Source organism: Nycticebus coucang, chromosome 7 (assembly GCF_027406575.1).
Source record: "Nycticebus coucang isolate mNycCou1 chromosome 7, mNycCou1.pri, whole genome shotgun sequence".
In the NCBI taxonomy this organism is placed as follows: domain Eukaryota; kingdom Metazoa; phylum Chordata; class Mammalia; order Primates; family Lorisidae; genus Nycticebus; species Nycticebus coucang.
In genome coordinates, this window is record NC_069786.1 from 30,345,613 (window position 1) to 30,358,106 (window position 12,494).

Sequence of the window (12,494 nt, forward strand, 5' to 3'; positions counted from 1 at the left end):
TTTGAAAGTATGTTCAGAAGAAGGAACCATTGCTTTAGACTTCCTTTCTTTTTGTGAGTGTATTGTTAGTAAATTTTTAACTAGTTCTGAGAGTTTTTTTTCTAATTGCTTAAAATTTCCTGCATTCATTTTGTCAGTGGATCTTTGGAGTGAAGTTTGTCTACTAACAAGTTTAGTAGGAGCCTGGTCTGATATACTTTAAACCTATATCATCCTGGTACCAGGCTTGGCCTTATTTTATTTTTTTTTTTACAAGTAGTATGCTGCTTTACTGTCTGTTTTTTTTTTTTTTTCTGTATATCTTTCCATGCAATCCTTTTTCCTTCATTGCAAGTAATTATTACTAATTTCATGGTAAGATCAATGTCACTCTTGCTCATATGAGGTCCCAATATTCCCTAAGGGAGAGAGGAAAGCAAATAAACTTACTCTATCATGTTCATTATTTAAATAGAAATATGTGTGTGTATATATATATATACACACACACACACACACACACATATATATACTGAGGGTGATAAAATATATATTTAATATCTATATGTATTATTATTTTTTTTAGAGACAGTCTCATTTTATCACCCTCAGTAGAGTGCCGTGGCATCACACAGCTCACAGCAACCTCCAACTCCTAGGCTCAGGCGATTCTCTTGCCTCAGCCTCCCAAGTAGCTGGGACTATGGGCACCCACCACAACGCCTGGCTATTTTTGTTGTTGTTTGTTGCAATTTGGCTGGAGCTGGGTTTGAACCCACCACCCTTGGTATATGGGGCCTGCACCCTCGCTGCCCTAGAAATGTATTTTGTAGAGCGCCTTTCTCTCTTTCATAACCTGATGAGTATATGGATAGAGAAAAAGGTCAATTTACATATCTTCATCTCATTAATATTGCTCCTTAATCATGTTAATACTCACCATGGAATTCATATTCCCAATTGATGCCTATTCTATAACCTTATGCTTTTATTCAAAAATGTAAACCCAAGAAGAGGAGCCCAGAGAATGTTTAAGAAAATTCGTCCACTCTCATTTTGGAAGCATGAGGCTATGTATGATAGCAAGGTTAACTATCAACTCTGGGGAGAGAAGGAGTCCACACTAGAGTATAAGGGAATTGGTGGGTTAAGACCTGGCTGAATAATTATAGATTTCTTAGTTGTGTTCACTTAATATAATAAGGCAAATAAAATACAGGAGGGAACAGGTATTATGTTTTATATATTTATTACAAGCTTGTTCCAGGGCCAGTTCTAGGAATTGACATGAATATTATTTTTTAAAAAAAATAAATGTTTAAAAGTAGAAAAAAGTTTCAACAAGCACTAACTGCATTTTAAATATTTTATAAGTTGCTTTTCCATGTGGTATTTTTGATTCATACAACCTATGTTGTATATTCGTCTGATACTCTTCACCCAAATCCTCATAACGTGAGTTCCAAAGGAAGCAAAATTTCTCATAGTATCAGTGAATTCACTAATGAACAGGTCATTTACAAAACTTTCTCCAGGAAACAAAATTTTTTCATCGATGCTCATGTTCTATCATTGCCCATCAGGAGATTTGTTGGTCTGTCATCTCTAGCTTCAAATGAAATGTGTACCTACAACAAAGGGGCTTCAAAATGGATTGATCTTCGTACCAAAGATTAAAGGGAGCCCTAGGGAAAAATTAATAAAATGTGACTTCTCAAAGGACAAAGACTTTATGATCAAGCTGTGAAAGTCAGTCATGAAACAACGATATCTTTTTATAGTATGATCATACAATTATGTAAAAAATATTAATGACTGATTTATTCTTTGGTCCTCATAATGAATGCATAATTATAATTATAATCTGGATAGTTATTGATACTATATAAAACCCACTTGTGTGCTTTTTAGTCCCAGAACAATCTTATTTAGGTAATTTTTAGTATTTATTTAAAATAATTTAGTTCCCATTTAAAATAGCTGCACTTTTAAGTGGTATTTTCTTCAACATGAATTATCCTCAGATAATAAAGACTTTTTATGTTTTTACTTTTATTCTACAGCAGAAAAAATTCATGCTCCAAGAAGTTAGTTTTTCCTTGTGGTTTCATCATTTTTTCTTTTTCTTTTTTCAGTTTTTGGCCAGAGCCGCGTTTGAACCCACCACCTCTGGTATATGGGGCCGGCACCCTACTCCTTGAGCCACAGGTGCCACCCTCATCATTTTTTCTAGCTGTTAATTTGAAGAGAACTATTTTCAACTAGAGATTTTTGACGCCAAGTCCTGGTTTCTTTGCACTATACATCAGTTATTTTTGAATTCTATTTCTCTCCTGTTCCATACCACAACATACTTTTACCTTTAATTTGACCATATCTCCTACTGCTTTCTCTCTCCCATCAAAATTCACTATCACCAAATTCCTTCAGGCTCCTACTCTTAGGGGTCCCTGGTAAACACCACTGAGAGATAGCTGCTACATTGACTATTTCACCCTTGCTAAGATTTGGAATCCCAGGTAATATTTGCCCCCTACCCTGGAAGGTGCCAGGTCCCTTTGTTGTTACTGTCTGAACTCTATGCTAGATTATTTATGTATAGAATCAAAATTAGTGAAAAAGTTCCTAATGAACTATGGTTCTATTCTCTGTATCTGTGAGTTGGACTATTTTAATACCCATATAAGTAAAATTGGGCAGTATTTATTAAAAAAAAAAAAGTTCCTAATTTGAGGGATACTTCCTCTGATTAAATTACACAGCCAAAATATTCCTGACTTAAAGAGAAATATAAACTTACAAAATATATCAAGTTCTCCACAGAAATATCAGGTCTAGTAATTTTCTATACTTTCATGCATTTATTTTTTAGTCATAGTAATATTTTTAAATATTTAAATTCTATTCCTGTGAATACTATTTTAAAAATAAATGATATGGAACATGAGAGAAACAAATTTAAAAAAAATTAATTTTGTTAAACTTTAACATACACTAATTAAACACAATAGTATACTTCAAAATGTTCCATGGTTTTAAGAAAGTGTTCTTGGTATTAATAGGGCATTGCTTGGAAATATTATCTTTGTTTGAATAGCAAAAGATAGAGAAATCATATGGCTGTGCTTCCAGTGAATGTTCTTGAGACTTCATTATTTTAAAAAGTGATAGCATCATTTTTTTCCTACTAAATTCATTAGATTTTTTTCCACCTTTATATCGAGCAGAAAAATATCTCTCACTTTAATGGAAATAAATAAAATGGTTCTACAGCACTGGCCATCAGCATGCCATCAATTTAAAAACAAGTTTGAAGTTATTTAGTTACAATGAAATAGAGCCTTTTTGGCTGTGATAAAGGTGACACTACATTGTCATTATTCTTAGACTGATAGAACACAATACAGTTATAATGACATTAGGATAATAAGTATTTAGGTCAAAAGAATAAAGACTAAAGTTATTATAAACTGAAAGTACTTAAGCAAGAATTAATGTAAAAGCTTGGGCAAATGTGGTTGTCAGGCAGGGACTGCATTTCACATGAATGATGTCTGTCCTGTCTGATTTGACTTAAGTGATGCTGAGTACACCACCCAGATGCCTACACACCACACTGGGGTACCTTACCCAAGGTTGCAAACTGGGTTGTTCTCCAAACTCATATTATCATGGAAAGAAATTTTATAACCATCCAAAGTCTCTTTTATTTCTCCAATAAAAGACCTAGGTAAGTGTGTTTCTTTGCCGTATTGCCTATATGTCCCCAATACCACAGTTAATGTAGCAGTCTAGGAGCAAAATTGTTTTGAATGTTATTCCAAAACTTAGAAGATTTCTGTTGTTGTTTTATTTTGTTTTGTTACCTCAAACAAGTGATTTAAACTCTCTTTGCCTTGGTTTCCTCATCTTTAATATGGGAAGAATAGAGTTTTCTTGTGGGATTATTACAACTATTAAATGAGTCTGTTCATATAAAGATTAGAATATTGTTTAGCCCTAGCACATAGCACCACATCAATAAATGATAATATTATTATACTGTCACTCATTTGTAGATAACCTAATAGCATGTATACAATTTGTGATCGTATAAATTAAATATTTCATTAGTGCTTAATATCTACAAAGTACCATATTAGGGATAGAAGCTGAAACCTTAAGGGAGTTAGAAGCCATTGATTATAACTTCATAATTTTTTCAAGGGTCTCTAATTCAGACCCAATTAGTTTACCACCAAATCTATGATAACATTCTAGTATTCAGCAAGAGGTCTGGTTCTTCCAAAAGTGTGAGTCATCCTCCCTTGTCACTGGATTTGAGGGCATCTGATTATTATTATTCTCCAAGGCTTTAAAGTGAATTCTATGTAGAAGTGCAGTTAGCACTAGTTTTCCATTTCTCTTATGATATAAATGTAGAATTGTTATCATCAATTAAAGACTATGATTTTAACACTTTAACAACATTGTCTCCAATTTCTCTTCCTCAGTCTGTCTGTTTCAGCCACATTATTCCTTGTCAGGTGCTCAGAGACGTGATAGTTCTTTGCGTCTCTTCATCCCTTCATGTGCTCCTTCCTCTGTGCAGCTCTCTCCCTCCACAGGTCATAGCCGGTTTTACACCCCTTCAGATCTCTGCTCAGAGCAATGATCTCTGATTCCTTCTTGAAATGAACCAGCAACCCTCCACATGGTACCACAGGACCTTCTATATTTCCTTTAACATTTATTGCTAATTATAATAAGAATGGAAGGGAATCATATTCACAAATAACTAATAGTAATGAAATTATATGTGTCTAGTAACTCATTAGTAAAAAAGCGTAAGGACAAGAGTAAGCAGGAGACAGAGAGTAAAAGTGAAAGTGAGAGAGAAAAAGAGAGAACATTGAAACAGTGTAGGTCATTCCATCCACTATTCCACTTGAGTTTAAGACCTAACGTCCAAAAGTTGGCATGATGTGGGAGCCCTGCTCTTTCTTCAGGCATTCTTTTCAGCAAGTAATCTTTCAGTGTGTAATGAGCATAATCTTAAACATCATGGTTTCTTTATATGAGTGAACAACTTTATCTTATACTCAGTGAAGGAAGAAAATTGTTCTAAATCTCTAGGAAACTTGGCTGTGTTAGATTAATTAAAAGACATTATTGAGACCTTGGGGGTGGCACCTTGCTAGAAAATTGTTTAGGGTAATTTAAATTATGCGCAATTTTCCCTTTGCACATAATTTATAGCATAACAAGATTTGTAATCTTGGATTAAAATATAAGGTCTTCAAAGGAGGATGATACATCTGTCAATGTTGTCACTGCCCTAGTACCTAGTAGGATGCTGTGATCATATTAGCATTTAATAAATGTCTGTCTAATGAATTAACATTCTAATGTTTACAAGATCAGTCTATTTGGCAACAATGGAAAATTTGGACTTATGAAGACAAGAATTTCAGATCCTTTAATATTGTTAAAACCTTGATAGCTTGTATCTCTGTGGAAATAGACATTAAAATTACCAAAAAACTGAAGGTGGGAAAGGACAGAGTTCACTGTATTATAGTGAAAACTCAAATGTGTAAAGCAGCACCTCTTCTTCATTTCCCCTTTCAAGCCAAACTAACGGAAAGCTGACACCTCCCTTATTATTTTAGGTCGAATGAGCCGGACTCGATTTATCATTATGCCAACCCAAGGAGAAGGACGGCCATGCCCCACAGAACTTACCCAGCAGAAAACCTGCCCAGTGACCCCCTGCTACAGCTGGGTCCTTGGCAACTGGTCTGCGTGTAAATTGGAGGTAGGTCATATAAAGTCCAAAGCACTTGTTTGGTCAAACCTATGAGCTGATAGAATAAAATGTATGGCACCACAGGTCTGTCACAGTGTGTGTGCAATGCAATGGAAAACATAGAAAAACATAGCCTAGTGGCTTAACCTCATACAGGGTGATATTACTACAAAAATAAATAACCCTTCATTAGGCACTGAATATAAGAAAGCCGGTCATAGGACTGTCAATACCTTTGGCATCCTCTGGCAATTCTCTCTTATTTTCTTGCTTTGGGGGAATATGAAAGTATTATTTAATTAAGCAAAACTCTGATGCTGTGAAAATGCACAACTTGCTTTAGATTGTATTTCTTAAAGAGGTGCTTTTAGACTTAGACAAAATCTTGCATATGGGCTAAAAAGCAAGTGTATGAAAGTTATAGATTAACATTATTACATGAACCAAGGTTACTACATTTTCCTCAATGATTACTTTTTTTATTGGCCTGAAATATAAATGCCTAGAAACATCATAATATATCACATACTATGAACTTTTGCTGGATCAGCAAAGATCCTGTACTGCAATTTCTGCCTGGCTCTTTGCTTAACAAAAAGCACATGGATTTTCTCTATTTTCTTATCTTACTAGTTTATTCTTCAGTTCATGTTATAAGGCATATTTTAATTAGGTAACTAATTTTGGTTATGCATTAAGAAATCTGTAAAGTATTCCCATAGAGATATTTAGTGTTCCTGTCAGGATGACATTGTCAGGTAGCTTTATTATCTTGCCTATGTATTTTAATAGGTCCCAGAGGAACAAAAATGTACAATACATTTGTTCAGTCTCATTTTTACAGAAAACAGGGTAACCATACTAAGTAATTCAGAAGTAACATAATAGCTTTAAATATTAACCCTTTACCTACTTGTCTAAAGACTTCTTTCCTAAGAATTCAGCAACTTTTAAATGTTATTTAGAATCAGGATTACAAAAAATGGAAAGAGTATTTCTCATAATTGTGATAACTTTGACAGAGTCGAAAAATAAGCTCAAAGAATTCAGGAAGCCATTGCAGGGAAGGGGGAGGAAAGAGAGATGAATGAGGACACCGGGTGGCAAGGAGGGAGGGAGGAACAGAGAACTCACAGTGTCCACGCTCTAAGTTGTACCAGGTGTACAATTACTACCGCACTTCACTTGTTGTTTCTGTACTTTCCTCCTTGTCTTCTCAATTGTTAGGAGACTTTTTTTTTTATAGACAAGTTTGCCAATTTGTGCCATAGGAACTGGTGATAAAATGCCAAATGTAATGTTTTATTGTCCTATGTTGGACTTTTGTAAGAAGCATGGGGACAAGAGTGGCTGGTAGTGACCATTCTCTGTAGTGGTGCTGGTGATGGGTAGAAGGTTGTGGCCTCTATTGGAGATACCCAGTTTTGAAGGGCCCAGAGACCCACAAGAGCTGGTGACTAGTTCGTGCCCCCAGAAACTTCAGAACTGTCTCATATTTCTATATGAGGTTGGTCCCACATTTCCAGTGGGGAAGAAATTTGGGAACTAGAGTTAATGTATGTGAAGCCCTCAACAAACAATTCTACGGTTAATTTTTCTGGGGTAGACACTTACCTAAAAGGGGCCCATAAGGTTCTTGCCCAAGAATTTAAAATAGACTTGTAGCTGCCCAGGGATACTAAAATCAGGAACTCTTAGCTGCCACATTTTTTTCACCTTGTAGATAAAGTCAGTTGCTCAGAAGCAAGAAAACACAAAGAAGATACCACAAAGAAAAGGAGAGACAAAGAGAAAGGGAATTGTGACAAGATCTGAGTTGAGTTTTCCTCAGCTCCAGCTTCATTTTTTCTGCTTTTCTGGCAGTCTAATTAATAACTCCTGTGACATAGATAACAATGATACTTTTTAATGAATTGTCTGTTCTTAAATTTATATACATGCTGAGTTTTTAGAATTACTGATCAAAATACATGTGGGCCTTTGGACAGCTGCATTTCTGCTTTTTTTTATTCTGACACATCCTTACCTGCCAAATTAGGGGCAGGAGCTCATTTACTAAGGCTGGTAAATGATATTTAGGTGGCTACTGGCCTTCTGAAGTAGTAACCGACACGAAGAGAAGCTTGCATGAGGCACAGTGGATGTGCCAATTCTGCCCCTGTACTACGTGACAAAGGAGTATGTATCCGCCTGCATGACTTTCTTTCTAGCATTTCCTGATTCTTCCCCAATTCCTCAGCTGCTGACATGTATACACACATATGCTAATAAACCTGCTTGAGGAATGTAGACTCTGCAGTCTGGTAGCCCTAATTTTGATGGTTCTGCCAATTCCTAGCTGTACATTTTTAGCCCAGTCTCAAAACTCTCCAAAAATCTGTTTCATTTTTATCATGGGAGTAGCAACAGTATCAATTTTGCTTTTGGGGGTAGGAATTACACAAGTTATATATAATTTAAAATTGTACATAAACTTTATTGATTCTCTCTCTCTCTATATATATATAATAAATTAAGAGCTCAATTAATCGTAGTTGTTACTATAATTTTTACTAAAACTGTGATTCTGATTATCAACACCATCTGCCTATCCACATCTGGTAGAGATGCCAATTCAGTGAGTACAAAAAACTCCCTTAATCTGGACAGTGGAGAGTTAGTAAGAGAATCCTCACTCTAAGAAGCCTGGGTCTATTTCTTGGCCCTAGTATATTAAGTCTCTTGAATGTGGGTGAATGATTGCTTGCTTTATGAATGAAATTATCATTCTGATGCTGGACTCTCTTCATAATGTGGCTCTTGTCATCAAAGGTATAAGAGATTAAGGTTGACTGTGAGTTGATCCCAAGATACTTATGAGGAGCATACTGTTGTTTGTCTTGGTTTTCAAAATGATCCTACTGTAGGCTTGTTTCCTGTTATTCCTTTATACTTTGTTTTATAGAATGTCAAAAATACTCTAATCAGTTTTATCTTCTGTTGCCTCAGGGTGCAAATATCAGTTCTTTCAAGTTTTATAATTCTGCAGTTATCTTTAGATTTTCCTTTCTTAAGTACACAAAGCCCACTACTCGGTAGCAAAACATACGCCTAGACAATTCTGTAGTGAGTCCATCATCTGGAATGGTAAGTTGTGAGGGAACCCTCCTCCCCCTAAACATTTTAATTTATACTTGTTATTTTCCACTCAAGGGAATAAACATTTACAAGAACTTTTGCTTTGACTGACTCTACTGTAAATTGATTTTGAATTTCCACTTATTTCCCAAAAAATGCATTTAGGTCTAAAATTATGATTGCCCTTCTTTGGACAGTTTCATAACAGTCATAGAAATTATTAAAGCAATTATGAATATTGATAAAACAAGTATGGAAATTGCTATCTACTGTGGTATGAATGTTTGCGCACCCCCCCCACCACCAAATTTATATGTTGAAACAACCCCAATAAGATAGAATTGGGAGACAATGGGAGGTGAAAGGTCATGAGGCCTCTACTATTGTGAATAGAATTAATGGGGTTAATGACCTTGGAAAAAAGACCCAAGACTGCTTGTTCCCTTTCACCATTTGAAAATGCCTAGAAGTTGCTATCTATGAGGAACTGGCTTTCATCAGGCACTGAATCTGCTGATGCTTTGATCTTGGACTTCCTGCCTCCAGACCTGTGAGCAATAAATTTTTGTTATTTATAAATTACCCAGTATAAGTATTTTGCTATAGTAGTATGAAAGACTAAGATACCATCTTAGATAAACAAATCATAATTCCTGTTAAAAATGTCTTTATAAGAGGGTACAACATCAACAATTTATGTTCCTCCTCAGATTCTTTAAGCTTTAAGTAGCCAAATTGTACTTCTTTTTTGCTAGGATTTTTTTCAGTCACAGCTCCCTTATTTTAAGAATCTCTTGGAGCAGCCACTCTGTATCATTCTTCCTCCTTCAGCCACCTATCCATACCCATTCCTTGATGACTAGTAACTGCTGTCATTGTGCCTTAGTCTGGTTGGTGTCCACCTGACCCATCAGCCCATAAGCCACTTTCTCCATGCCCTGGAACACTTTCATGCCTGCTTTAGCTAGCTGAATTATCCTTTTTAACTATTATCTCTGCAAGAGCCATAGCAGCTCCAGGGTCTAGGCAATGAAATTTCTGAGTCCTGCAGGGAAGAAAAGATATGAAAGACGGGAAACTGAGCTTCCCAGTGCAGAGTTGTCAGACTATCACCTAATAATGGATAGTAGCATATAGTATGCTTGACTGTAGCAACAAGTGCAAAGGCTGAGTAGTTTGAAGGCCTGTTTCCCTACTAGGAAGTTTGAAGATTTGTTTCCCTCTCTCTCTCTTTTTGGCTCACTTCTCACTCTCACTTTCTTTCTCTCTCTTGGCAACTATACCAATAGCAATAGTCACAAAGGGTTTAGTTCTTTGCCCAACTTCTGGAATTAGTGAACTTTGCACAACACATTTCGGAAGCACAGAAGAGTTAATATTCCCTAGAATGAACATTGATCAGTGAAAAGTGGATCCAAAGAGTTGTAGGCATATAAATGCCTCTCTATTTTTCTATCTACTCCCTGGTGCTCATCGATGAACTGAGGAATGGTGATACCACAAGACCTGTCTGCAAAGTGTAGGAACTTTAGAATCACATCCTGCTTGTTTGTGAAGAGGAGACCAGCATGGTACTACAATACCTTGTGTTAACATTCCTTCCTTGCTTTCTCAGTTCTCTTTTACCCTCACTCTTGCCATCTTGGGGTTGCTCCTCCTTATCATAAAAGCTTCACCTTAGGTTCTAGTTTCTAGAATATCTATGCAAAAACATCTAACAACTGAAATTATCCAAATATCCAATGGACTTTTTTTTAATATATGAACACCTGACTGAATCTGAAGAGAAGATACTCATCTCTTGAATGTCCCCCATTTTTAACTTATCTATATATTTTACTTTATTTTTTATTGATACGTAATGCAGATGTATATATTCTGGGACACAAGTAGTAATTTAATATATTCATACACTTTCTAAAGATCAAATCAATGTCATTGGAATATCCATCATTTTAAATATTTGTCTTTTGACGTGTAGCCCACCTCTCCCAAGCCATCAGGTGAGAGGAAAGGCGGTCTGGACCTTCCCTGTGTGTGGATTATTGGAGTGGACAGACAGCTGGAGATGCCCAGCGAACTGGCGGATTGCTATATACGAGGGGTAATTTAAAATCACAGACTCTGTTGTAGAGATTCTTCCCTGCTCGGAGGTGCCAGCCAGCAGGCCCCTCCCCTATGGAGGTCAGCAGCTTGTAAATGCTAACAAAACCCAATTGACAAATAATTATTCCTGAACTGAGGGAGGCATCCGAAAGGAGAACCACTCAAAACCACGGGGAGCTGGGCAAACTGTTGGACAATTGAAGGGAAGGTATCCTGCCCGGGAAACAGACATTTTGAACTACCCAAAAGGGCGGGCATCTTTCCCCCAGGCGTTGGAGGGGGCTGGCGGTTTAGGCTGCGCGGCGAACTGGCAGGCGCCAATCCAAAAGAGAAACTCTGAACCATAAAACCCAGAATAAGTCCCCCAAATGCTCCAACCCCGGACCCGGCTTGAAGCCGTGGACCCAGCTTTGGCTGCTAAAGCTGGGAAGCTCCTGAAGCTGCGAAACCGGCTTTAGCTGCTGAGGCTGCGAACTTGGCTTCAGCCCCGGGAGCCAGCTACAACAGATAAAACTGCAAACCGGCCAAGGACCGTGTGAACAAAGCACCACTCCCCCTACAGCTAATTGCAGTTGCCAGTTTGCAGGAGAACCTGGGAACAGAGTGGAAAGACTTGAGAAGCGTGGACATCTGCACTGAGTGGGAAGGTCGGTCGCAAGTGCTGTCTGGAAAAGAACAGCCGAGGTTACACAATTCTTAGGCGACAAACTTTTGCAGAAATTCCAAAATGGCGATCAGCCATGGAAGATGGTTACCATGGTAACAGTATAAACTGTAAATCAGGTATAAGCCTCGGAACCACTCACAGCGTAACCTGTTGTCCAGAAAGTATATTGCAGTATGAATATATTCCTACGAAAGTTGATACCTACAGCGGACATATAGATAAATATAGGTATATTTCTACATGCAAGAATATTTTTGTAGTTGGTGCTTTTTTTTTTTTGGTTTTCGTGGTTTTTTTTGTTTGTTTGCTTTGTTTTTGTCTGTTTTTTCCTCACCATTTTCTTAGAGGACATTTCGATAATTTTTTATTATTACTTTTTATATGAATATATTTTTAGTTCTATGTCTTCTAATTTTAATTTCTTCTTTCTTCTCATTTAACATTCCTAATAACACCACTTTTTTGTCTCTTTTTTTCCTTTCTTTCAATTATTTTATGATTATCACTATTTTTATTGCAGTTGTTCTTATATTGCTGTTGTCGTGGCTGTTACGTGTATGTCTATGTGTTTCCGTCTGTCTCTGTATCTATGTGCCTGTGTGTCTGGTAACCTTTGTATCTGTTTATTTGTTCATTTGGTCTCAATGAGCTTGGTGTTACGACCTGCAACTCTGAGCTCCTAACACTCCCCTCCACTCTCAGTCTGTGATCTGGAGACCTGCTCCCCCAGGAGTCCAGATTCTTGGGTGAACTCTCGAGAGGTGCAGACAGGACCTGGACTGCAGCTGGTCAGTGCTGACTTTGTAGCAAAGGAACAAGAAGACGACGGTCGGTTAA

General features: G+C 36.9%; 1 protein-coding gene across 1 annotated transcript in view; it reads left to right on the forward strand.

The window, feature by feature from the left end:
- The window catches only part of THSD7B (thrombospondin type 1 domain containing 7B), a 1,036,041-nt gene that overhangs the window by 974,319 nt on the left and 49,228 nt on the right, over positions 1-12,494 (forward strand). The window contains exon 21 of the mRNA XM_053597329.1: positions 5,631-5,776. Coding sequence (XP_053453304.1) covers positions 5,631-5,776 — 146 coding nt within the window. The remainder of the gene's footprint in view (positions 1-5,630; positions 5,777-12,494) is intronic.